Source organism: Thrips palmi, unplaced genomic scaffold (genome assembly GCF_012932325.1).
Source record: "Thrips palmi isolate BJ-2018 unplaced genomic scaffold, TpBJ-2018v1 HiC_scaffold_10, whole genome shotgun sequence".
NCBI lineage: Eukaryota > Metazoa > Arthropoda > Insecta > Thysanoptera > Thripidae > Thrips > Thrips palmi.
The window spans coordinates 16717024-16744411 of record NW_023144621.1 but is presented as its reverse complement, the minus strand read 5'-3'; the positions used below and the strand labels follow the sequence as shown (position 1 = coordinate 16744411).

The window sequence follows — 27388 nt, the reverse complement described above, 5'->3', positions numbered from 1 at the left end:
TACTTTATAAATGAAAGTGGCTGCTCTTCTTTCCTTTGAGGGCCCTTGCCACACGCCAATTCTTTCATTTTCCACACTATTATTATTATTATTATTATTATTATTATTATTATTATTATTATTATTATTATTATTATTATTATATTATTATTATTACATATGAGATCCGGTCCTACATCCCTCGATTTCATAAAGAACTGCACTGCTAAAAATTTAGTCCAAAGTTCGCCAAAAGATGGGATAACCCCAACAATGCGGCATTTGACGAAGTTTGGGCTTGACTTCTGACAGCGCTTGATTATGTACAAAGTTAAGTCAACGAGAGAACTTTGCCTGTATACCACACCCGTAACTCCAAAACAGTTTTCGACTTGCATCTCAAATCGTTCCGAGCCTTCGATACCCTTTCATTGATATGACTGATTGTCCTTACCTGAAGGGAGCCAAATAACAAAGCAAACACAATATAGCACCGCCTAGCGTCTCTCAAACCCAAAGCAAAGTCGGCCAGAACATAAAGCACACATTTACGACTAAATAAACGACTCTGTGGCGAAACTTTGTATCGCACGCCTACATTGAGTGCGGCCGGTTGGTGGGTTCCGCGCCGTGCGTTGGCAGACCTGCTACCTCTGCACGGGGTGCCGGAACGGCCGGAACCTCAGGCTGAGCAGGGCTGAGCCTGGCCGCCTGGCTGCCTGCCTCGGCCGGTTTGAACGACGTGAATGCAGTGAATATGCGGCCTCGGCTGCCCGCCGCTGTCCGCTCGCAGCGCTCTCGTCGCTCACACGTACAACCAGTGCCTCGCCTTGAAGCGCGTCACCTCCTTGGTCCGCCGGATGTGCTCGTGCTCTTCCACCGGCGAGATGTTGATGGCGATCCGCTGCAAGGGGCACAAAAATGCAGCCAACTTTAAAAAAAGGGAAAAAAAGAAAAACATTAAGAACAAGAACTTGGCTGACCTCCTTGAAGGTGCCGGGCGTCTTGACGATCTGCAGGGTGGCGACGAGGGGGATCATGATGATGGACGACATGGCCAGGCCCCAGCCCAGCAGCTCGGCCCAGGCCGGGTAGTGGTACTCGTTGTACTGCAGCGGCTGGTGGTACAGCAGCCCGAACATGACGACGCCCTGCAACGCACGCAAGGCACCAAGTTGCAGCGTAGTTTCGCTCGGCGAGGTTGGTATGGAGTGCACTTACGATGATGAAGAGCGGGCTGATGAACTTCCAGCAGATGCGCCAGTAGAGGCCCGGCGTGAACCCCAGCATGGCGTGGACGTCCTGGGAGAACCGCTCCAGGCCTGTGGGCGATTGTGACTTGATATTACCTATCCAAGCCAGAAAGCAGGAGGGGTGGCTGGCCTTTTGCGGCAGCGTTGCGCAGTGGGCCAGAAGACCGGTGGAGGCGGCCAAAACTTGGACGCGTTTTGAGCTCCAGAGTCGCTAAATGGGACTCGAACCGAACGTGTGAGCAATGGATTGCTCTCCGAACGAGGAACCCATTGCTGGGGTCACACGCTCGGTTCGAGCCCTGTTTAGCGACTCTGGAGCTCAAAACGCGCCTCCACCAGCCTTCTGATCCACAGTGCGTTGCCGCACGCATGTAGGCAAGAATTGCCAGGACGCACCGTAGAACCAGGACACGGCGATGGCCTCGAAGAGCGCGGAGCAGAGCAGGGAGATGCCGGCGGAGTAGTTGTCGAACAGGTGGAACATGTAGATGCCGCCGGGCGTGACGTTGATGAGCGCCACGCAGAAGCTGACGCAGATGGCGCAGAAGGTGAAGACCTCCCGCGCGTAGCGCCGGCCGTGGAAGAAGTCGTGGAACTCGTCCATCAGCCCCGTGATTACGCACTCCATGCCGCCCATCTGAAAAAATAGAGTAACCACAGGGAATCGAACTTCCATCCCTACCCTCGCCGGCGCGGAGCCCTGACCTCACGGCTATCTCAGCACTTACCGCGCTGTCGAGGCCCAGCATGATGAGCATGAAGAAGAACAGGATGGACCAGAAGTGCGAGCCGGGCAGCGTGGCCACCGCCTCGGGGTAGACTTGGAACACCAGGCCGGGGCCTGTGGGCACGCAGCGGCACGCAGGCATCAGTCGGACAGAGATCCACAGAAGACCGGTGGCGGCAGTTAAAATGCCGGATGGGTTTTGAGCTTCAGTGTCGCTAAATGGGACTCGAACCGAATGTGTGACCCCACCAATGGACTGCTCTCCAAGGGAGGAATCCATCGGTGGGGTCACACGTTCGGTTCGAGGACTCGAGTCCTAGCGACTCTGGAGCTCAAAACGCGTGTTTTGGCTCACCCTCCGTGGCCACGTTGCTGATGGGGATGCCCTGCTTGTGCGACATGAAGCCCAGGTAGGTGAAGATGACGAAGCCGGAGAAGAAGGACGTGAAGCAGTTGACGGCGGTGGTGATGAGGCAGTCGCTGAGGAACGTCAAGCAGAGCGATGGTGCAGTGTTCGCCCATATTATCCAGAGTCGCTAAATGGGACTCAGATCGAACGTGTGACCCAACCAATGGATTGCTCTCTGAACGAGGAATCCATTGGTGGGGCCACACGTTCGGTACGAGTCCTGTTCGGCCACTCTGGAGCCGCCAATTGCGGCCGCCTCAATCGGCCTTGGCCCACTGCGCACTGCACTTACTTGTAGCAGTTGTTGTCGAAGCGGTTGTACGAGGCGTAGGACAGGTGCACGCCGAAGCCCGCGCCCACCGAGTAGAAGATCTGCACCGCCGCGTCGACCCACACCTGGAACACGTGGAACTCGTGGAGGGGCGCCGCACTGCCGCGCTATAGACAACCAACTGATTTGCCGTATACGGTTTTTTGTTTGCCGTATACGGTTTTTTGATTGCCGTATACGGATTTTGTTTGCCGTATACGGTTTTGTTTGCCGTATACGGTTTTTTGTTTGCCGTATACGGTTTTTGATTTGCCGTATACGGTTTTTTGTTTGCCGTTCACTTTTTTGTGGGTGCGGGGGGGAGCGTGTAGTATTCCGACCAATCAGGGAGCTGCGTAAGACAGCCTCACGGTTTTTTCACGGAGCAGGCGGTCTAAGTGTATAGTTGGTTGTTTATGGCCGCACGCGTCGTTGTTGTCACATCAAAGGGCGCACAGCGGCGCACAGTGTAGTGTGCGCGGTCACCGCAAGTCTGCGCAAGTCCCGCCCGACGCAGCCCAGCAATTAGGCATCCGTCCACATTCCGAGAGTTCGTCGCTCTGTCTCTCTCGCACTCACGGCGGGGAGTCCCCGTTATGCGAGAGAGAGAGAGAGAGAGAGAGAGAGAGAGAGAGAGAGAGAGAGAGAGAGAGTGACGAACTCTCGGAATCAGTCTGCAGGGACTCCCGGGTGTGCCAACTTAACAAACACTTAAAGCGTCTGCATCTCGAAAACCAGGCCGCTCTCGACGGCGCATTCGACTACTCGTTTTCGAGACACCCTTTCTTGACTTTTGCGCCCTGTTCGTGACACTCGTCGCGCCTGCCGTTTACGAAAAACGATAAAATTTCGCAAAATTTAGACCAAGCCACGACCCGCCGGCTGTTTAGTCCGGCCCGCCGCGTTCCGTCCGTTTGGCGCCGGGGTTTAATCTGGCGTGCTGCCGGCAGAGAGTCGCTTTCGTCGCTCTGGCCCCCCTTCCGTCCGCAAACAGCGTGGCGCGTTCGCCGGGGGCGGGTGGGGGCGGGGGCAGCGCGACGAACGCGACTCTCAGTCTGCAGGGCGCGCCGATCGGGCGGCGGGGCGGCGGGGGCGGGCGGCGGGGCGGCAGCACTAGTGGCAGCCGATGACGCGGGCCAGTGGGCCGGGTGACGCGATGACGTGATTAGCCGCCTCCAACTGTTGTGCGCGGCAAGGCGCGAAAGCTTGAATGCTCGAAAAGCTTGAAAGCTTGAAAGCGCCATTGTTCCGGTGGGCGGTGAAAGCGCGGTCGGTTTCTTCCTCCAGGAGTCGGACAGCAGACTGATTCATTTTTTGTCGCTCTGCCTCTTTCGCACTCATGGGGTGTCCCGCCCGGGTGCGAGAGAGACAGCGGAATCTGGCTGCTCGGGCAGGGAGGCTGAAACGGCACGCGATCAACTGTAGCCCGTAATGGTAATGGTAATGCGAGGCAGGCCGCCGGCGGACAGCGGAGCGCGGCGGGCTGGCCTACCCGCCGGTCTGCGGGCGCGCGGTGCGCAGACGCGCCCGCCGTCACTTTCGAAACTTATCCTCGGCCTTCGGCGGGTTCGATCCCCGGCGCCGCTACTTCTTTCTTCATCTCCCTCCCCTCTGGCTGGTCCGGGTGTCGGCCTGAAAGGCCAGGAAGGCCGCCCCGCTGCTCATCTCATGAATCGGCGGACGAAGCCCCGCACAGTGGACCAGAAGACCGGTGGAGGCGGTCAAAATCCCGAACGTGTTTGTAGCTCCAGAGTCGCTACATGGGACTCGAACCGAACGTGTGACCCCACCTATGGATTGCTGTCCGCACGAGGAATCGATTGGTGGGGTCATTTAGCGACTCTGGAGCGGAGCTCAACACGCGTCTAGAATTTCGGCCGCCTCCACTGGTCTTCTGGCCCATCGTGCCGCACCGAACGGACCTGACCTGACCGAGGTCGAATGTCGTGCCGGTCAAGGCTGCCTCTGCCGTCGACGGCCTGCCCCTCGGTTATGAGAGATTCCAAAGACAGCCCCCTACCTAAGTTGCTTCTACCGTGTTGGACCCTTTTTGGCGGCCGCCGCCAATACGGGCCAGTCGGCCAGGCCACGACGCTTTTCTTGTTGTTTGTTGTTGTTGTTTTTGTTTGGAGCGAAGCAATATCTTTTATTCCGGGGCTGAAAGGCGGCGGTCACCAATACGGTGTAGTTCGGCTTGAAAAGGCGCTGCGACGCGGTGAACCGGGCGGACCAGCCCCTCGAACCAGGTACCGCAACACTACAAAAAAAGCGCGGGAATCCAAGCTGCTGAAGCTATGGGAAGCGGGAAAAGCTTTTCCCGGTCCCTCGGCCTGCCCCGGCCGTCATCCCACCAGGGCTGCCACGCTGATAGATATCTGTAAAACAAAACTTTGCGGCGGGCCGTGGCGGATTCCCCTCCTGACTTGAGCTCTGCAGAGACTAGACAAAAGAACTGTCAAGTTGGCAGCGCTGTACGTCGGGGCCGCGCAGTCGCGCAGTCGCGCCGCAGAGCGACAGAGACGGAACACTCAAAGATGCTTCAAGACGGCTGGCACGAGGTTCCACAAAGGCGAAGGCCTGTCCCCGTCCCTTCAGTGCGCGTCGGAAGAATCGCGTGGAGTATCGCCGCACTGCGGACGGAGGATCGCCCGCGCAACCAACGTGGAGTATCGCCGCGCTGCGGATGGTGGATGGCCTGCACAACCAACGTGGAGTATCGCCGCGCTGCAGACGGAGGTTCGCCCGCGCAACAAACGTTGAGTATCGCCGCGCTGCGGACGGAGGATCGGACGCGCAACGAACGTGGAGTATCGCCGCGCTGCGGACGGACGGACATCCATCAGATATAAACGTGGAGTATCGCCAAATGCGCACGTGGCGGCACTCAGCCGTCGCTACCCCCTCCCTCCCTGCCCACGTGCGCCGTGTTCGGTCTGCGCGGAAGAAAACGAATTTCTCGGTCAAGAACACAATGGCAGTGGTGGTGACGAGAGGGGGGGGACTTCCGTGCCACTGGAGTGGCGGCAGAGGCCAGGCCAGGTAAACAGACTGACCGAGCTTCGTTGCGCTGTCTCTCTCGCACCTCCCACAGGTCCTACAGGGCGCCCCGCGAGTGCGACAGAGACAGCGCGACTGCTGCCGTGTTATTGCCTGTCCGCAGCGCTGACATTAAGAGCAGTATGAGGAATCCAGTGCAGTGGATTCGAGCTGGGCCGAGGAGCCCACGTGGGCGAGACAAGCGCGGATCGGGGGGGGGGGGGGCGGCAAAAGGACACTTGCCCCTATCTTGATCCCTTGATAGCCGCCTGAAAGGTAGCCAAACAGGAAAAGTGGCGATATACATCGGCAACTTTGGCCCGTCCAGTACATCTAGAAATGTGCGAATTTCGCCTGTGTTTAACCCGAACGGGATATGAACCTGAGTCTGGGGTCAAAATAGATGTTAATTTGGTAACCAGCGCCCCAGAAACAACAACAACAATGCAAAAACTTGAATAAAAAGAATGTCCAAAATATACCCCACTGGGATTTGAGCGAAACTTCTCCGATTCGATCGAAAATGGCACCGTTGGATTTGTCTCGCCGCCCTGATTCCAAAAATACCCCTATAGGGGTTCTTAGGGTCACCCAAGGAGGCTGCATACCAAATTTGGTGAAGATCGGACCACGGGAAGTCCTCGCACACGGGACGGGTCAAAAAGCAACACTTTGCTCCTGTAAGTAAGCAAAAAGTGCTACTTGGACCCACTCCCTTCAGGCCGTCGTTGGATCCGCCACTGCGGCGTGACGTGGTTTCTGCGCGGGCAAACGGCCACAAAGCCCGTCTTTGAAAGGGGCACAACGGCAGCGACACTACAAAATATTTGTCCGGAAGCGGGAGTTGAACCTCCGGACTGTCACGCCTCGCCTGATTGCACGCCGCGTCGCCGCGTCCCGCAGACTGGTTGTCGCTACTGTCTCTGTCACACGCATGGAGCGGGGCCCAGAGCCCGCAGGGGTGCGAGAGAGACAGAGCCCTGACAAGCACCCCCATCAAGACCGAGGCCAGCAACAGGCCATTGTGCTGCCCTTCGGCCCTTCGCTCCGCCATGCCCTTTGCCCGCCTTTGCCCGCCTTTGCCCCTCCGCGGCCCTTTGGCTGACTCGCGCTTTGAGCTGCGCAGTCCTTAAAGGGACTAAATACAACGTGTGAGGGCACTGATGGATTCCTCGTTCGGAGGGCAGTCCGGAGGTACCCTTGTGTTGTATTCGTGTGCCGCCCAGCCAGACGGGCCCGCGTCGAGCACATGAGGGCACTTCCTCGTCCGAAGGGCAAGGGCAGCACACTGGTATTATCTCCACGTTCCCCATTGGAATCCAGTTTGGGGCAGTGGAACTCGCAAAGATCGAGTCATTGCAGCGCGCCCGCTGGCCAAACCGACAGGTAGCAAACTAGTGGGTCGCTTTCTGGAACAGCCAGGAGTCGGATTCAGAGCGTCCTTTTCCTCGCTGCGTCTCTCTCGCACTCATGGGACGTGCCGTGTAGGTGCGAGAGAGACAGAGCGACCGGAACGAGTCTGCGGTGCGGCCCATGGCCCGCCACCGCGATTGTGTCGACGAGGTGAATTTTAATTAGCGGATCACTTTGTCGGTCGCGCTGCCGTCGCTCTGCTGCTGATGGAGAGCGAAAGTGAGGGCGTAGTCAATTGGTGGAGGAGGGGGGGGGGGACTCTCGTGGTGAGTAGTGTAGGGGCGGGGACGGGCGGATAGACCAGAGCCTCCCTGAGCGGGCTGCACTCCGCCCACTACATCGAATATCACTCACTCGTCACACGAGCCTCCCCATCCCCGACACGGCCCGGCACGGGTGCGAACCGCCGCACCGGCTTTGCCGCACCGACTTTGCCTCCACGAGCCTGTCTTCGTCCTCGCCTTCCTCTCCGTCTTCGCCTTCATGTCCGTCTTCGTCTTCGTCTTCCTCTCCGTCTTCGTCTCAGTCTTCCTCATGAGGCGACGCGCAATCAGCGAGAAGTGGCGACACTGCGGAAGCGCGAGCCGAGGCATCGCAACACAATGAAGGGAAGAAAAGGCGGGAAACCGACGGAATAAAAAAAATAAAAATAAAAAGCGAGGGAAATGAAGCAAGACGGTCGAGATAATCCCGGCCGGTCCATTTGCATCGTAACGAGAACGAGGCATTCGACGCGGCGGTAAAGCCCCGCCAAGTTTTTGTTCAATTAAAAGTTAAAATTTAATGCCCTTCGATGATCCCAATCGCCGCAAGGCGCGGAGGCGGCAGTGAAAACCAGCGGAAAAACAACGGCACCGGCGGGAGTCGAACCCTCACCTGCGTGTCCTGCAGACGGGCCAGCTCGGGCTGCAGGTAGTACTGGATGCCGGTGAGGGCGCCGGGCAGCATGAGGCCGCGGATGAGCAGGATGGTGAGCACGACGTAGGGCATGGTGGCGGTGACCCACACCACCAGCCCCGAGGACTTGACGCCCTTGAAGAGCGACAGGTACAGCATGCAGTACACCAGCCCCACGCACACCACCAGCTGCCACTTCGGGGAGCCCACGTCGTGCAGGCCCTCGCTCCACTGCATCTCCAGGACGCCGCGGTGGAAGTACTCGGCGGCCGGCGAGTGGTGCAGCCTGCAGCGACGGGGTCAGGTGAGGTTAGGTCAACTCAAGGGAGGTAAGGCGAACTCAGACGAGCTGACTTGAGGTAAAGTGAGGTTTTAGCCCGCACTGACTTTGAACTGCTGAGGTTGCCGACGACCAGGCCGGTGAGGTTGGAGGTGTTGGCCGGCGCGGTGCCCGACTCCCAGCACCACTCCGTGTTCCAGGTGTTGTTGCAGTGCAGCCACGGCAGCTCCACCGCCGCGCTGGCGGCCATGAAGTACAGCGCCCAGCCGATGATGACGTTGTAGTAGAAGGACACGTAGAAGGCCACCATGACGGCGCAGAAGCCGACACCTGAAAAAAGGACAATCCCGTAGACAAACCCCTAAACAATATAAAACAATTTTTTAAAAAAAAAAAAGTGGCACTGGCGTGGTGCTGAACCATAGGAACTCACCCTTGAAGAGCGGACACACTCTCCAGACGCTGATGGGCCCCTGGCGGTTGTACTGTCCGAGGATGAGCTCCATGTAGAAGAGCGGCACGGCGCCGAACACCAGCATTAGGGTGTATGGCACTAGGAACGCGCCTGGAGAAAGGGAATGAAGGTTCAGCCGCGGGTTCAAATCCCCAGGACATTTTTTGTGGTTTTGTGCTTACCGCCCCCGTTCCGGTAGCACAGGTAGGGAAACCGCCACACGTTGGCGAGGTCCACGGCGAAGCCGATGATGGACAGGAGGAAGTCGGCGTTGCGGCCCCAGGTCTCCCTCTCGGGGTCCAGGGCGGGTTGGAACGGCGTCTGCGCCACTACCACCTCCTTCCGCGCCTTCTTGTGCTTCTTGCGCTTTTTTCTGACGACCGCGCTGCCGCCGCCGCCACCGCCACTGCCGCCGCCCGCGCCGCCCGGGCAGGCGGTGGCGGCCACGGCGGCCGGCGTCGTGTCCAGGACGTCCAGGACGGCGTCGTCCTCGGCGGCGGTGTCGTCGCTGTCCTCGGAGCCCGTCAGCTCGTCCGGCGACGGCGTCGGCACCACGTAAGACTTGTAGCCCTTGTCGGCGACCTCCACCTGCACGTCCTCTGCAAGGGCCACGGCGCGGGCCACCATGTCAGCACGGCGCGGGGCGGCGCGGGGCGGCGCGCGGCGGTGCGGCCCGCCCCGGGGTGGGGGGTGTCAATACTACAGAGAGCGACTGAGTCCTCTGCAAACACCCCTTCCCCGGCGGGTCCCCGGCCTCCGGGGCGGACCGACCGCGCGCTTGTAAAGGATATCCTCTCTGAGGAACAAAGTCCTGGAGGTCTTGTACTCACTCTTGGCGGTGGGTGACGGGCCGAAGCCGGGGCTGCATCCGGGGCTGAAGGCAGCGCCGAAGGGCGAGGAGAAGGCCGAGTTGGCGAGGGCGGCCGGGTGGCGGCCCAGAGAGGCCACGCCGTCCCGGCCGTCGCGACCGTCGCGGTCCCGGATGTTGGCCACGGCCGCCGGCGACGGCTTGTGCAGCGGCGTCGACGAGCTCTTATGCCGCGACGCGCCGCACGCCGTCGAGAGCATGCCTGTGGACAGCCGCCGGCCTGGTCAGGAAACGACCACCAACACATGCACACACACACACACACCCCTCCCCCAGGCTCCGTCTAAAACTGAGAGCTCCAATTTCGGCCTAAAGTGCCTGGCGCCAGCTAAAAGTCACTCCAGCAGGACGCGTCGGCAGACTGTGCGCTGAGCGGGACTTTCAAACTTTTTAATAATGAGAGTTCAGTTCCATCAATCTGATTCCGTCACGTAATCATCTCGTGTTTTAAAGTGAGAAAAGTGGGCGAAGTAAACAAAGCTGGCCTTCGACGGCTGTGGCTTGAAGGTCGGGGCCGGGGCAGAATTAGGGGAGGAATTGCGGGGAATCGAAGCAGGTGTCCAGAGGTGTGAAGGACGGCGTCTCTCAATCACGACACTGGACCTGCAGACTGTGTCTGTCTCTCCCGCACCGACACGGCGCGCCCCGCGAGTGCGAGAGAGACTGTCAGTCTGCTGAAGGACGAAGAATGAAGGGCGGCCGCCGAAGTGCGTGCTCCCCTCGTCCGCCTCGTTCACCGCCATTTGTCGCTGCGGAATCAGAGAGTTGGCGCGCAGTGGGCCAGAAGACCGGCGGAGGCGGCCAAAATCCCGGACGCGTTTTGAGCCTAGAGTCGCTAAAGGGGACTCGAACCGAACGTGTGACCCCACCAATGGGCTGCTCTCCGAACGGGGAATCCGTTGGTGGGGTCACACGCTCGGTTCGAGTGCTGTTCAGCGACTCCGAAGCTCTAGATTTTTGGCCGTCTGCCCCGGCCTTCTGGCCCACTGTGCGTCGGGCGGGGCGAGGCTTCCTTTACGCACTCATCGCTCCTCACACTCGATTGACATCCAAACGCGCTGGCAGGGGAGGGGAGGGGGAGCGAGCAGACGACGCGGCTTGTTTTGTGAGGTCGGAAATCCCACCATCTAGACTACACAACAACACGCGTTGCCGCGCAGCCGCGTTGCCGGGGGGCCTTCTTGAGCCCCTCCGGTCCCTCCTTGCCGTGCCCCGCCGCGCCCCGCCGCGCCCCGCCGCGCCCTGCCGCGCCCTGCCAGGTGCCGTGAGTGAGTGTGAGTGAGTCTGTGTGTGTGCGCCTGTGTGTGTCTGTATGTGTGTGTGCGTGTGTGTCGAAGGACTGACGGAAGAGCTTGCCGAGGCGTCCGAAAAGTCCCCAACCTGAAGCAAAGTGGCCCGCCGGCCTCGGTTCGCACCGGAGGTTCGCACTTTGCCGCTGCGAATCCTGCAGCTGTTTTTATTTGATTTACTTTTTTTGGAAGCACTGCCTTTGGTGCTCAGTGGGCCAGAAGACCGTCGGAGGCGGCCACAACTCTTAGACGCTGAAATCCATTGGTGGGGTCTCGTTCGGTTCGAGTCCCATGTAGCGACTCTGGAGCTCAAAACGTGTCCGTGATTTTGACCGCCTCCACCGGTCTTCTGGCCCACTGTGGCGTGGTGGAGCACCATCATTTGTTGGTTCCAAAAAATTACGAAAAAGCAACCGACTTTGTTGCGCTCATGGCGGAGTCCTTCCCAGAAAGTCACGTGGGGCCGGCAGCCGATTTTAGCCCGGCCCCTCGCTGCGCCTTGCTGTCGGCGATGCTGCGGATAAACGCCTTGCTCGCTGACATGTGCTGATACTCCTGACGAAGCCACCGAGCCAAGGCGGGCAAAGCGGGCAAAGCGGGCCACCCCGGCAGCGCTGGCAGGCCTTCCTGAAGCCGGCGGCGGTGCCGCGCCGCACAGTGGGTCAGAAGACCGGTGGAGGCGGCCAAAACTCTAGACGCGTTTTGAGCTCCAGAGTCGCCATACGGGACTCGAAGCGAACGTGTGACCCCACCAATGGATTGCACTCCGAACGAGGAATCCATTGGTAGGGTCGTACGTTCAGTTTGAGTCATGTGTAGCGACTCTGGAGCTCAAAACGCGTCGAGAGTTTTGGCCGCCTCCACCGGTCTTCTGGCCCACTGTGCGCCGCGGCGGCGGGGTGTATTCAGACTGCAGCCGCGCTCCCGGGCATTTGCTTCCCAAATCGTCAAATCCATTCCAGGCATGCGAGTCGGCCAGGCAGCCAGGCAGCCAACCTTCCCCACTTCACACCCCTTGCCATCCGAGGCCCTCGGGCGCGCCCCGAGTGCGAGAGAGCGAGAGAGAGAGAGAGACCACACGTGGGGAAGGTGCGAGAGGGAATGCTGCGAATAAAACAACACCGCCTTCACTCTAGAAATTAGACATTCGAATCAAGCGGAAAAAAATATTGGTAATTTTTGAGTAGTAACCCGAGTAAGTGGTGGCAGTGTGCAAAGCGTATAATGCAAATTCCAGATTCTTTTTTGACCGCCTTCCCCGGCCTTCCCCCTTGAGGACGCCAGGCCGTTGCCACAACGAACCTAACACAACCTCGCCACAATTTGCACCTGACCCCCCCCCCCCCAGCTCTTGCCACTTGCATCGCCAGGCAGCCCGTTATCGAGTTACGGCCAAACTTGTTTCCTGATGTCGTTGCTTCTCGTGAGATGAGCTGCGCGGCGGACTCACTCCGAGAGTCTGTCTCTCTCGCGCTCATGGGGCTTCCCGTGTAGGTGCGAGAGAGACAGAGCGACGACGGCCCGCTGGCCCGTGCCCGTGGCCCCAGCTGGCCGGGGCTAATCTGTCAGGTGCGGGAGGAGGGGGGGGGGAGACGTCTTGCGACCTTCGTGAGGAAATCGGGGGACGTATCTGTGTATCTGATCTGCTTTGCGCCGAGTTGGGCCCCCCGACCTTCGCCCCTCCACCCCGTCGGCCCTGCCCGAACCACTGCATCTGTCTCTCTCGCACTCGTGGGGCGTGCCGCCGTGCGAGAGAGACGGAGCGACATGCTGGCGGGGCACGACGGGGACGCGGCAGCGCGGCACGGGCCGGCCTGCAGCAGGGCCTTGCAGGGCCACGACGACAATCAGAGCCCTCTTCGAGTCATCCAGGCCAGGAGACCCAACACCGCGCCGCGGGCCAGAAGTCAGGTGGAGGCGGTCAAAATTCTAGACGCGTTTTGAGCTCCAGAGAGTCGCTAAATGGGTCTCGAACCTCGCGTGTTGCCCCACCAATGGATCGCTCGTTCGGAGACGCACTCTCCCGGAGACGAACCAGGGGGTATCCAACTCAAGATAATCATTGCACGTCTAGTTGAAATTCTGTGAAATAATCAACATCATCCGATGAAATGACAATCATACTTTCGGGGATTCAATCACTTTTAACCATTTTTGCGAGACCACTGCTCCCAAACTATCAGCGGTCAAAGCTTTCCCGAGGCAGGGCATAAAAGAGTAGGGTCTTCAGAATAGTAAGGCGTCGAGGGAGGCCTTTGACCGCAACTAAATTGGATGCAGTGACCGCTCAAAGTCAGCAAAACTGGTGATTTTCTGAAATTCATTCACTTTTTGACCCTTTTTGCGAGACCACTGCTCCCAAATTATCAGCGGTCAAAGCCTTCCCGAGGCAGGGCATAAAAGAGTAGGGTCTTCAGAATAGTAAAGCGTCGAGGGAGGCCTTTGACCGCAACTAAATTGGATGCAGTGACCGCTCAAAGTCAGCAAAAACGGTGATTTTCTGAAATTCATTCACTTTTTGACCCTTTTTGCGAGACCACTGCTCCCAAATCATCAGCGGTCAAAGCCCTCCCGAGGCAGGGCATGAAAGAGTGGGGTCTTCAGAATAGTAAGGCGTCGAGGAAGGCCTATGACCGCAACTAAATTTGACGCAGTGGCTGCCCAAAGTCACCAATATTGAATTTCCGACACTTTAACAGCTTTCCGAGGTCGGCGCTCAAATAATCAACATAAAAACCTCCTATAATCAGTGATAAATAATAAAATAATCAAAAGAAATCACATGTAATCATACTCTAAATATAATCAGTGTACATGAAAATCTTGAGTTGGTTACCCCTTGAGACGAACTCCGCGGAGTGCGGGCACATCGGCAGCGATCGGCACACAGTGCAAGGCTGCAAGCCCCATCAGCATGCAGTGTGTGTCTCTGTGTCTCCACCGCCACGGCACCGCCACGGCACCGCCATGCAAAACCGCGCTCGCGTCACGGCCGATCCATCTTTCCTTTTAATTTGTTGCCTTGTTTTGACGCGCGAGATGACGCCGCCTGCCAAGCGGTTTCGCGGTTCCGCGCGCCAGGCATTCGAGACATCGAAGCTCTCCGCGAGGAGTCGACGAATTACGCAATAAAGCGATAAATCTGAGTAAAAGCCGGAGTGCGGACGCCGCGCGTGCGAGGTGCGCCACACGTGTCTTTTCAATTCAGTGGAAACTTTTCTGAAAGAAAAATGAAACCATCCAATTCTAAAATAAAATTTAAAAAATAATCAAAGAGAGGCAAAAATAAATTTAACGTGTGTTTTTTTCTAAAGCAGTGTTGCTTTCATTAAAGACGAACGCGCGCCTCTTGCCAGTCCACTGGCTGCCACCAAAGCCCACCCCCCCTCTCCCCTTGTGTGTCCTTTCTCCAACTTATCGCTTTCGTAATTGTTCCTAATTCCGGACGAAAGACAAAACGCCAGTCGCCGCTACGCCGTAAATCGGAACCAGAAGCCGGGGAAGGGGGAGCGTTGCGGTCAGCAGACTGATTCCGACAGTCCTTTTCGTCGCTCTGTCTCTCTGGTACTGATGTAAGTGCGAGAGAGACAGAGCGACGGAAACGACTCTCGGAATCAGTCCTGCAGAAGAGAATGACCCTTATGGGTCTCGAGACTGATGATGACCAAGGGCGCGCTCTGCAGTTCACGTCGCGTTGCGGGGCCTTTCGGAGTAGCGACATTTGTTTTCCAAAAGCACTAACTTTGCCCCCCCAAAAAAGTAAAAAAAAATCATATAAAAAAAGAATGGAAAATAAAAATAATTGAATGAACGGCAGAGTTGCATGGCATTCCGGGCACGGCCGTGTCTGCGCCTCACGCCTCCGATGCAGTCGTTCACATCGCTGGCCGTGACTCCGCGACTCCGCGACCAGCTGATGCCCAAGTCGGATTCAAGTTTCTGCGCGTCCAAGTGCCACGCCGCCGCGCCTCGCCGAAGAGACGGGCAGTACATCTGTCGCAAAGCGCCCCCCCCCCACTCTTTTCCCCCCTCCACTGTGAAACACTCCGGTCGGCATAGATTTCCAGCCTGCTTTCATTCATTTTCATTCATTCGGGTCAACAACGGTGTTCTTTCGAAGTGCCTTCGCCAAGGCCGTCTCGCTGGTGTCGCCTCCACTGTGAGTGATCTGTTCCTAAAGTCATTACGCGCGCAATGGCGGCCGAAGGGAGAAAACAATCAGCCACAGCGCGGAAAGCGCGGGAAAACATGGGCAGCGCGGTCCCGTCGCACAGTGGGCCAGAGGACCGGTGGAGGCGGCCGAAACTGTAGACGCGTTTTGAGCTCCAGAGTTGCTAAACCCTGGTTCAAATCGAACGTCCTCCCGCTTCCATCCACCGGACACACATAAGGGGAATAGAGAGAGAGAGAGAGACAGACAGAAAGGGCTGCTCTTTTGCCGCCGAGCACCCCGCTGTCCCGGCATGACAGCACCGTGACGTCTCTCTCTCTCTCTCTCTCCTCTCTCTCTCTCTCTCTCTCTCTTACTCTCTCGCTCTCTCTCACCCTCTCCCTCTCTGTCTCGCTTCATTCCCAAGGGCCAGTTTGTGTGCAATCACTCAGCCGCGCTATGTGTGGCTTGTGGCCGCCGCCGTGTCCTTAGTTTGTGGTGGTCGAGGTTGTTTTCAGTGCCAAGGGCGGAACAAGGCGGTGGGGAGGGGGGGGGGAGCGCCTCTGTGGAGAGGCAGAAAGCACTGGGGTGAGGGCCGTGCGCCTATGTGCCTCCTCGTGTGGGAGAGCGAGGGAGAGAGAGAGAGAGAGAGAGAGGGAGGGAGAGAGAGAGAGAGAGAGAGAGAGAGAGAGAGAGAGAGAGAGAGAGCGTGTAGTGTGTAAAGCGTGCGTATACGTTCGTGTGGTTCCTACATTCACAAGATTTAGCTCGGCGTCGGGCGTCGAGCGTTCCGGCGTTTCGCCACCACACTGTGCCGGCTTGCCCCATGGCTTTCGCCAGCGTTCGCTCGCGGCTTGTTTGTCGGGGCAGTCTGCTGCCGCTGCCTCTGCTAAGTGGCCATCAAGCAGGCGGTGACGGCGGTGCGCCCCGGGGCGGCTGGGCTGCGGTGCCGTGCGGTGCCGTGCGGTGCGGGCCGCACAGTGGGCCAGAAGACCGGTGGAGGCGGCCAACATTCAAGACGCGTTTTGAGCTCCAGAGTCACCAAACAGGACTCGAATCGAACGTGTGACCCCACCAATGGATTCGTCGTTCGGAGAGCAATCCATCGGTGGGTCACACGCTCGGTTCGAGTCCTGTTTAGCGACTCTGGAGCTCAAAACGCGTCAAGAGTTTCGGCCGCCTTCGCCGGTCTTCTGGCCCACTGTGGGCCGTCGGTCTGCAGGCCTGCCGAGGGCTGCGGGGTGAGATGTTGCGGTGGCGGTGCGGCGGTGCGGCGGAGCGACACACGGCACACACGCCGGGGAGGTAGGCACACCCCAAGGCACGCCGAGCAGCTAGCAGCAGACTCATTCCCAGAGTCGCTTGGCTCTCTCGTACTCATGGGTCGTCCCGTATGGGTGCGAGAGATATAGAGCGACGAAAACGACTCTCGGAATCAGTCTGCAGGGCTAGCAGCCACCCGCCAGCGCACAGCCGGACCTCATCAGCCGTTCAAAGACACGCCACTTTCTTGCCTCTCTCTCTCTCACTCACCCCCCCCCCCTCTCTCTCTCTCTCCTTTTTTCCGCCTTGCCACCCCGCTTTCAGCTCTTACCAGTGTGGTTTATTTAAAACAGTGACGGCGCCGTGTTTGAACATGTTCTGCCTTCACGGTGAATCTTTGCCGCCGCCGGCTGGAAGAGTGCGAAGGAGACACTTTTTCGCCCCGGTTTAATTTCAATTTGTTTCACGAATCAAAAATTAAGTTAAAGATTCAAGATCGATTCAATGGAAGTTGTTCTCGAAAAAAAATGACTCGGTTAAACGACTCGTTTAAAAAAAGGAAGAAAAAAGTGGGTTATTGAACCCGGACTGTTCGGATTGACAATCTATGCGGAAGCCCACGCGGCTATGACGGCGTCCTCAGATAGGACACGCTGGTGCTGAGCAATCCGCAGGACTCCGTCCCGCACGGCGGTGGAGGCATTACAGAACTATATAGTCTGCGGCACTGGATTACCGCAAAGATTAGCAGTGCGCTGAATTACACAGCGTAGTGGGGGACGGCATGAGAAAGACAGCACCTTCCGTAATTCCGTCTGTCTGTCTGTCTGTCTGTCTGTCTGTCTGTCTGTCTGTCTGTCTGTCTGTCTGTCTGTCTGTCTGTCCGTCTGCCTGTCCATCCGTCCGTCCGTCCGTCGGCCGCTCCTCCAGTTCATCTCACATTGCTGGAGCTGCCGGGGCATTCCAGGGCGAGCCGCACAAGAATGGCATGACGCCGCGTCGCTTCGCTCTCCGCTCCCACCCCTCCGCACCCCTCCGTACCCCTCCGTGATCCCGCCGCCCAGCAGACCGATTCCGAGAGTCGTCGCTCCGTCTCCCTCGCACCTACACGGGACGCCCCGTGAGTCCGAGAGAGAGAGAGTCTCGGAATGAGTCCGCGGGGCGTCCTGGCCCACGGCCTTGATGAACTCGTCGGGGAGGCCGTCGGGGAGGCCGTCGGGGCGGCGGCGCTGGCGGCGGCAGCGTGACAAGTAGCGATCACCGCGACACGCGCCTTTGTCGAAGCGGTGTCCCTCTAATCGAGCCATTAGATGAATAAAGGCGGTTATCGCGACCGGCGCGGACAGACAGACAGACCGACAGACAGACAGACTGACAGACAGAACAGACAGACAGACAGACAGAAACAGCGAGATGGCGCGCGGGAAGTCGAGCAAATATCAGTGTTCGATCCCACCACGACGTCGGACGCCGATATCACGTCCGAGCTGCAGACTGATCCCGAGAGTCGTTTTCCGTAGCTCTGTCTCTCTCGCACCTTTACGGACCGCTCCATGAGTGCGAGAGAGAGACAGAGCGATGAAAACAACTCTCGGAATCAGCCTGCAGCCCGGCAAGCTGCGGCCGGGCCGAGCGGGCTGCTGAGGCTGCTGGGCCGAGCCCCTGCGGTCGGCGGGGTAGGCAACCCTACTGCACCGGTGCGGCTACAGGCCCCGGCTGCCTACCCAGCCCATCGCAGGCGCTCCAGCTGGCCGACCGGCAGGGAGGAGGGTGCGTCTCTCTCGCACGCATGGCGCGTCGCGTGAGGGTGCGAGGGAGACAGAGCGACGGGCCCCCAGTGGGGTGGCTGCACTGACTCGCTCGTCGGAGTTATGACCGCCCCCGGTGGGCAACTCTCTCGGTCGTCCTCGTGGGGCCACTCGGGCTGCGGATTCGTAAACATTCACAGTGGCATCGACGGCGGGACGAGCGCACAGTGGATTTGCCAGAAGACCGGTGGAGGCGGCCAAAACTGTAGAACGTGTGACCCCACCAATGAATTGCTCTCCGAACGAGGAATCCATTGGTGGGGTCACACGTTCGGTTCGAGTCCTGTTTAGCGACTCTGGAGCTCGAAACGCGTCTAGAGTTTTGGCCGCCTCAACCGGTCTTCTGGCCCACTGTGCGACGCGCACACTGGAAAGTCTCTGTTTCTGTTCCACCGAGCGGGAATCTCGCGTCCCGCCTTCGACTGCTCTTCCCGCCAAATCCGGCACGGAATTGCAACTCAAGCCCGCCGGGGTCGGTTCCGAGCAGTATCGCTCTGTCTCTTCCGCACTCCTACAGGCCTACGAGACACGCCCCGAGAGTGCGATAGAGAGGCAGAGAGACAGGGTGACGAAAGCGCGGTTTAGAGGCAGCCCGCTACCGTTCCGATACTGTTTAATAGTTTCCATATGTGAGGCCGACGGTGGCGGCAGTGGAGTGGAGGCCCCACGCGGAGTCCGCCGGGCAGCACAGAGTCGTTTTCGTCGCTCTGTCTCTCTCGCACTCATGAGGCATCCCGTGTGCGAGAGAGACAGAGCGACGAAAGCGACCCTCGGAATCAGTCCACACTACAGGGCGGTCGCTTTCATCGCGACTGGCGAGTGAGTCGTGTCGTCTCTCTGTCTCTGTCGCACTCACGGGGTTCTCCGTTGGCGCGACGGAGACAGAGCGATGGAACGATCTTCTAACCGCCCCGCTGAATCGAAGGGGAGAGGGGAGGGGAAGTAATGAAAACGGGGTGGTGAGCACGGAGTCTTGAAGTGACCAAAGGTGAGGGCGAAGGAGGGGAAGAGGAAGGGGAGGGGGCAGTGCGGGGCGGTGGGGAGGGGAGGGGGAAGGTAAATACGAAGCAATACGGTGGCCTACAAAGACACTCTTTCTTCCGAGTCGCGGCTCATCTCGGATCACGCGCCCCTCCACTGTACTGCCGCCCCGCTTCGATTCATCGATCTCTTCGCTTTCGATTACCAGTTCGAGAAATACAATGAGCGACGAACGCCTTCGAAAAAAAAAAACTGTTGCAGGAAAAATGGTTCTTTTTTTTTTGCCTGTTTGGTTTGTGCTTTGCCGCTGTACCGGATTCATTAAAAATTTAAAAACGCTGCTAACAAGAGTGTGGTTGAAACGCAATTACCTCGGAGTAATCCGCTGTCTGCCGGCCGTCCCCACGTCCCCCACGTTCCCCACGTGCAGCGCGCGCTTCAAGGAAACGCTGCCCCGACTTAGGGCGGCGGACTAACAAGAGAGCCGCACAGTGGGCCAGAAGACCGGTGGAGGCGGCCGAAACTCTAAACGCGTTTTGAGCTCCAGAGTCGCCAAACACCCGAACGTGTGACCCCGCCAATGGATTCACCGTTCGGAGAGGAATCCATTGGTGAGGTCACACGCTCGGTTCGTGTCCAATTTAGCGACTCTGGAGCTCAAGACACGTCCGGAATTTTTACCCCCTCCGCCGGTCTTCTGGCCCACTGTGCGCCGGAACAACAGGTCCGTACTTTTCGTGTACCCCATTTTCCACAAAAGATATCTACGGATGTTTTTTTTGCAGTGTTGGCTTTGCTGAAAAACAACGAAACCGGGGCTGCATCTTGCGGGACCCGAACCCACGAGGCGACTCGACTTGCATAGCAGCGGCACTTTTGACCTTGTCACGCAAGCATTCGTTGATCCTCTTTACTTCATTTTTTAAAATGTTTCTCTAATAATCTGGTTCGCCGCTATAATAAACAAAAACAAGGCTAGATCGAAGAGGAAGCTTGATTGGCATCTACCTGCAGTCGGCAAAAGCAAGCTCCCCCTCCGCGACCTTGGTGACCTTGACTGCGAGACTTTCTCCGGGATGCCACTCTCACCCTCGCCACTGGAAGAGGCCTGGCCCACACTGCGAGGAACAGGCGCACAGTGGATTTGCCAGAAGACCGGTGGAGGCGGCCAAAACTCGAGACGCGTTTTGAGCTCCAGAGTCGCCAAACAGGACGCGAACCGAACGTGTGGCCACACATATCTGGGTTCAATTCATTACCACTGTTGAGTGGTTAAATTTACTGTCACGAGGATTTTTTCCTACTGACGCCCCCGTTCCCCCATAAGTCAAAATTTACTCTTTCTCGAAAAGTGAAATCCACCCACCAAAAAAGTGCACGCAGGGGTTGATGCGACCAAATGCTGCTGCATTATCTCATTTTACCCGAGAACAAATTTCTTAATTGACAGAGTGCGCTCGCCAGGCGGCTTACCGGGAGGACAGGGATCGGTTTGGAGAGGGGGAAGGAGGTCCTGCCGGAGAGATGTCGACACGGAGTGGCAGGAATGTTGGAGGGAAGGGGGCTCTCGGAGGTAAGTATCGCAGGCGACAACTTATTTGCCGAATGCCAAAGTTTGTCGCAAAGGGAGTCGCGTGTTTGCAGTGGAGGGGGTAGCGAGCTACCGTCAGTCCAAGTTGCCACTTGTTGCGCGGCGGGGTGGCCGGAGGAAAGGGGGGGGGGAGGGGGGGCAGGAAGGGATGTTCCAGGGATGGGACGAGTTTATTAGCTAGCCTTCCAGCCTGCCAGCAGTGCAAATCAAACAGGTAGAGCCAACTAGCAGTGCAGTTGGTGCGCGGGACGCCCCGAGCAGCGAAAGCGGCAAGCGAAAACGGGTAGCGGAAGCGGGGAGGGAAGCGGGTAGCCGAAGCGGGGAGGGAAGCGGGTAGCCGAAGCGGGGAGGGAACCGGGTAGCCGAAGCGGGGAGGGAAGCGGGTAGCAACGGAAAGCGAAAGGGAGCGGAAGCGGGTAGCGAAGCGGGGGAGCGGGGAGCGGGGAGAAACGGGTAGCGAAAACGGGGAGGGAAATGGGTAGTGACAACTGGTAGCAAAAACGGGAAGCTGAAACGGGTGGCGGTAGCCAAAAGCCAAGCGCAACACCATTTTTCGTCAAAAATGAAACAAACAAACAACCCAAAAAAAACCGCCGCCTTGCAACTTGCTTTGCGCGCGCGGTACTTGCCCCTTTCTCTTCGCTTTCGCTTTTACCCACATGGGCCACTTAGTCGCCACTTGAATGTCACTAAAACGCTTTCAGCCCCCCCTCCCCCTTTCCACATGTGAGCGACAGTTAATGGGCGCGCGTAAACAGAATGTGCTCCGACAATGACCCGCTAGGGCACGCCTCGGCACGCCTGCAGACTGAGAGTCGTTTTCGTCGCTCTGTCTCCCTCGCACTCATGGGGCGCTGGCCGTAGGTGCGAGAGAGACAGGGCGAGACTCTCGGATTGTAGGCTCTTTAATTGAGTCCGAGGGCACGCCGGGCCAATGAGCCACCCGGGCACTGCATCGCACCTCGCCAGCAGCCTGATTCCGAGAGTCGTTTTCGTCGCACTGTCTCCCTCACACTCGCCGGGCGTTCCGTGTTGGTGCGAGGGAGACAGAGCGACGAAAACGGCTCTCGGAATCAGTCTGCAGTGCTGCCAACGACACCTGTTTCCCACGCCACGACAGCAGGGGGGTTCATATTTTTTCACACCTCAAAGTTTATCCCGTTTGGCAGCACTAGCCGCCTTTTCTTGCGGCGCATTGCGAGACGGCCTGGCGCCGGTGGCGGGTTTATTATCGTGCAATTATTTTTAAAAGGGTCGATAGCGCATGAGGGGGTGGGGGTAAATTTTGGCGAGGGTGCATGAAGGTTGTTCACCCTGCTGTGTCCCTGCGCGTCTGGCCATTGATCGGGCACGGTGCACCAGCGTCTCTCTCTCTCTCTCTCTCTCTCTCTCTCTCTCTCTCTCTCTCTCTCTCTCTCTCTCTCTCTCTCTCTCTCTCGCACCCGTGGGCAGGGCGAAGGGATGTGAGAGAGACAGGAGTAGAGTTGTCCGGAATCGGGCTCCAGCGGGGTCGGCCGAACCCTACCCCCGTGGACAAATATACGCCGGGCGTTGCAGAACAGAACATGATCACTCTCGCGCGCCCCGGCCGGGAATCGAACCCGGGACTCGAACCCGGGACGGCAAACAGCGCGAGGTGGCAGTCAGGTAAATAAAAAGCGAAGCGCAAGCCAGCTTAATGGCGGGTGTTCGGCATTGTTCTCCCCCTCCCCTGCCTTGCCCTGCCCTGCCCTCCCCTCCCCTCCGACCGTGACCTTGTCAGTGGCGTTGCACCGACACAGAACACACGTCGCCGACTGGACCCAACACACGCCACTGCTTTCACGCGCTTTCAAATTAATATCGACAGCGGTCGACTCCAGCCAGCCGCGCGCGCGATCAAAATAACATTAACAAAAACAATAATCGAGAAAATAAACTAAAGAAATATGAAGCTGATTGGCTTTGTTGTTGTTTTTTTGGTGGGGGGGTTGTTTTTTGTTTCGATCCTCTTTTTCGGGTGACGAGCGCGCGGTGCGGGCATAGCGGTGAATAGCGATGGGGTTCTCGATTATAGTGGCAGTGTGCCTGTGGGTCTCTCTCACACTCACACACTCTACACACACAGGGGTCATCTTGGCCGCGTCATCCATCAGGTTTAGCGCGATCTACACCAACGTGGCTCCAATTAATAAATTGGCCGGACAGACGGACGGACGGCCGTACTGCGGGCCAAAGGACCGGTGGAGGCGGCCACAACTCCAGACGCGTTTCGAGCTCCAGAGTCGCTAAATGGTACTCGAACCGAACGTGTGACCCCACCAATGGATTCCTCGCTCGGAGAGCAATCCATTGGTGGGGTCACACGTTCGGTTCGGGAACCATTTAGCGACTCTGCAGCTCGAAACGCGTCCGAAATTTTGACCGCCTCCACCAGTCTTCTGGCCCACTGTGGGCTGGGGACGGCAACTGGGACAGATAAATGTGTGTCAAAATAAAAGGCCGTCGGCGAGCGACTTGCCATTGGTGGGCAGTGACCCGTCGCGGTAATCAGCGGCTGCCTCTATCCCTCCCCCTGTTCCCCGGAGGAGGGGGAGGGGGGGCGGTCGGCGGGATGGTGCAGGTGGCCCTCATCGCCCCGGAATGCAGCAGGAATGCCTCGGGGCGTGTCCCGGCTTGGTCCCGGCGACTCTCTCACTCCCTCACGCTCTCTCTCCGTCTCCCTCGCACTCGTGGCGCGCCCCTGGGGCCGCAGGCTTGGCCGCAGGGGTGCGAGAGAGACAGCCGAGACAGCGTCCCGATGGTCCGGGCTGCCCACGGGCTGCCCACCACGGTTCCGACCGCGTCGTACTCGTCGTACTTCCCCCGAGTCTTCTGGCTTTCATTGCCACCTCCGGGAGCCAGCGTCCGCACCCTCCCAGGGAAGTCCCCGGCGAACGAATATGTGGCGCAGCAGTCTGCCCCTCTCGTCGGTCCAAAAAACAATTTCGCGAGGGAGCGTGTTGAGGTATTCGCGCGAGTCGTTTGGGCACACCTGGTGGAGGCGGTCAAAAGCCAGGCAGGACGCGTTTCGAGCTCCAGAGTCGCCAAATGGGACTCGAACCGAGCGTGTGACCCCACCAATGGATTGCTCTCCGTACGAGGAATCCATTGGTGGGGTCATTAGCTTGGTGCGCGCCCTGCTGGCGCTCAAAAAGCGTCTAGAAGTTTGGCCGCCTGCACCGGTCTTCTGGCCCACTATGCACCCCACGCCTGGCACCTGCCGGACCGGACACGCCACGCTGTTGCTGCCTGGCTGCAGCCGACCCACCTGTGGCGTTCGGCGTGCCCCTGCCCTGCCCATGCCCTGCCCAGCGAACCGTCCGCATCGCCTCCACGTATCGATACGCCGATGTATCGATATCGGTCCGATAACAACGAAAACGATCCCGAATCGCCTCTGAATCAGCCTCCAGACACCTCCGGCGGCCGGTGGCACTCCTTGGGCGAGGCCAGGCGAGGCCAGGCCGGGCCGGGGCGGCTGGCGGGGCGAATTCCTGGTGGCATTCCCGGGCATCATCGAGAGGATGGAGAGGATGGAGAGGCTCCACTCCTTGGAGGGGCGGCGCGCGGCGCATTGCTGGGTACGTCGTGGGCATTCCACCATTCCATCGGGACATCGGGACCATCGGGGAGCCTGCCCCGCCGCCCTGGCCGGGCCTGTCCCCGGGCCTGTCCCCTGGCCTGTCCCGGGCCTGTCCCCGGGCCTGTCCCCAGGCCTGTCCCCGCGCCTGTCCCGGCCTGTCCCGCCTGTCCCCGGGCCTGTCCTCGGGCCTGTCCCCGGGCCTGTCCCCGGGCCTGTCCCCGGGCCGGGCGGGGATATCATACTCTCCTTCTTGGAGGGGGCAAAGGTGGGGGAGGCCGACCACGCCGGTGACCACCGCCGCACAGTGGGCCAGAAGACCGGTGGCGGCGGACAAAACTCTAAACGCGTTTTGAGCTCCAGAGTCGCTAAACAGGCCTCGAACCGAACGTGTGACCCCACCAATAGATTCCTCGTTCGGAGAGCAAATCCATTGGTGGGGTCACACGTTCGGTTCGAGGTCCATTCAGCGACTCTGGAGCGTTTAGAGTTTTATCCGCCTCCACCGGTCTTCTGGCCCACTGCGCGCCGCCGTGTGCAGCGCGCTGCCTTCGCCGGCCTTCGCCCAGGAATGGAATGGAACTGGAAGGAACCGTGATCAGGGTGACTGCTGCATCCAAATCAACGGAGAACTACGCCCAGCAATGCCATGGCAATGCGACGCCCGACCCGTCCCTTCAATGCACCCTTCCCCGACTACGTGAGTCCGTCGGAATAAACGGTCGAAATGAAGTGAGAGGTTTGACCGCGCACGCTAGACTGCTATTGTCGTCGCGAGCCGCCCCGTTTTTTTCTTCCTTTCTTTTTTTTCCGTTCCGAGTAGCGGGGCATAGTGGTGCGACTGGGGCGGGAATTGGGATAGAAAGGGGGTGGGGAGGCCAGGAATGCCATAAGGCCGTGAAGAATGGAAGCGAAGGAGGTGGGGTTAACCAATATGAGCCCCCTCCCCCTTGCCCCCCTGCGCCCCCCTGCCTCACCGCAGACTACCTACCTACCGCCCCCAAAGTACCTCAGCAACCCTCGACTAGGCCCAGCAACGCCCAGCAACGCCCAGCACAACGCCTTCCCTTCTCAGGGCAAGTACTAAATGATTCTCGATAAAATTTCGCCGATGTCTACCAACTCACAGTGAGCCAGAGGACCGGTGGAGGCGGCCACAATTCTAGACGCGTTTTGAGCTCTAGAGTCGCTAAACAGGACTCGAACCAAGCGTGTGACCCCATCAATGGATTCCTCGTTCGGAGAGCAAGCCATTGGTGGGGTCACACGTTCGGTTCGAGTCCCATTTAGCGACTCTGGAGCTCAAAATTTGGGCCGCCTCCACCAGTCATCCGGCCCACTGAGCGAGCAACTTCCAACTTGTTGTAAGTCCGCTCTGCTGCAGCGCCGAGTCGCCCGGGCTTCACTAACGCGTCCATTGATGTCTTCGCCACTCACCGGAGCTGTGCGGCGAGCTGTTGGACGATCCGTAGCCGTCGTCGAGCTGCTGGGCCGCGGACATGCTGGCCGGGGAGGCCGGCGCGGGACCCACGCCGTCGACGGGGCAGCCGTGCGGCCCAGGGTGCGGGCCGACGGGGTGCGGGCCGACGGGGTGCGGGCCTCCGGGGGCGGCTCCTTGAGGGCCTTGAGGACTTCCCTGAGGGCCTGCTGGAGGGCCTGCCGGAGGGCCTTGCGGACCTCCGATCCCAGAGGGGCCTCGTCCGCCAGTGGCTCCGGCCCCACCGCCCCGGATCACCACCAACTCCATGGCGGCGGGCTTGGACGTCGGCGACGTCGACTCACTCCTCGCTCATGGCCCACAGCACCTGCGGAGCAAGCAAGCGCTACTTTACGGTCCGGACTTTTCATCAGCAGCCAATCATTTATTTGCGATCGAAAGAGTGCTTTTTGAGTTGCGATATCAATGGTACGGGCAATCTCGGGGGCTTGTTAGCCCCAGCCAAAAATAGTCCGGACCACTTGCGTCGAAGGGCGGGTGGCAGAGCGGTGTCTCACCATCAATGTCACACGTAGGCCCGTTTTTAATCACTCGTACTTGTCTGAAAATTTCAAAAATGATGCAGCTCATTTTCAGCTCTATCAAGTGTACAAAAAAAGTGTACCAAATTGAATGTACTGCGGCAACGGATGGACCCGGGTGTCATCGAAAGCAGTGTGTCCTTTCCAAGTAATTACCAACACCACTTAAAAAAAAAACTTAAAAAATCTTAGTTGAAATAATGTTTTTATTTATCAGTTGCCTCCACACGCTGTCGAATAATTCATACAAATCTCGACAGATCTTGCTTTGCCCAGAACCGCAAAGCTTTTGCGACAGCTAACCAACCGTTGTCACACCAGATAAACACGGGCGTTCGTTCGCTCGTGTCGCATTGTTTGTTATTTTTTGTTCTTTTATTTGTTACGAATTATTTTTTGGTTACTTGGTATCGCCAGGAGTGCTGGTCGGCAACTTGTGCATTATTGCCGACCGAGGTCGTTACCTTTGCGTGGCGCGTCCGTCACGTGTCCGTCACGGGGAGAAGGTCCGTCGCGTCACTCACATCGCGTGACGCGTCACGTCCTCGTCACGTCCTCGTCACGGCGTGACGTTGCAGTGGCGTCACACCGTGCCTTGGCCCGCGGTTGCTTCCGCGGTCGGTTCCGTGACGCGGCCTGGCGGACTCCGTGTACTCCGTGTACTCCGTGCGCTGTCGCTGGCGGGCCGCGACTAGGCAAGCCAGCGGCAGCCAGAGGCAAGCCAGCAGCCTGGCCGCGCGCGGCGCGGAGAGGCGCGGAGAGGCGCCCGGGGGAGGGGGAGGGGCGGGGAGGGAGGGGGCCTTTCCCGCGCTTTCCAGCGCGTCGTAGTAGTGTAGTGGTCCAGGTGCGCGGCGCGCGGCGCGCGTGGGCTGGACCGGGCTGGACCAGTGTCGTCCCTCTCCCCGCAGCGCAGCAGCGAAAAGTCGTTGTCGCCTGGTTTTGTTTGCTGCGCGCTTGCCGCGCTTCGCACCGACTGCGATGTCGTTTCACGAAAATCGGAGTCGACTCGGACTTTGGTGGGATGGACGCGCGACAAGCTTCGGCACTAAACTCCTCCCGG

The 27388-nt window shown here is 58.7% G+C and overlaps 1 protein-coding gene across 1 annotated transcript; it reads right to left on the bottom strand.

Moving 5' to 3' along the window:
- Nucleotides 1–642: 642 nt before the first annotated feature.
- Nucleotides 643–9159, bottom strand: LOC117654087 (sodium-dependent noradrenaline transporter-like). The gene is made up of 11 exons (XM_034400259.1): nucleotides 8941–9159; nucleotides 8738–8869; nucleotides 8412–8634; nucleotides 8004–8310; nucleotides 2661–2764; nucleotides 2315–2439; nucleotides 1961–2073; nucleotides 1629–1869; nucleotides 1201–1301; nucleotides 963–1130; nucleotides 643–883 (listed from the first exon to the last, which is right to left on the bottom strand). Exons 2-11 carry the CDS (start codon nucleotides 8841–8843, stop codon nucleotides 785–787), a joined length of 1587 nt encoding a protein of 528 aa, XP_034256150.1. The 5' UTR covers nucleotides 8844–8869; nucleotides 8941–9159; the 3' UTR covers nucleotides 643–784.
- Nucleotides 9160–27388: the final 18229 nt, after the last annotated feature.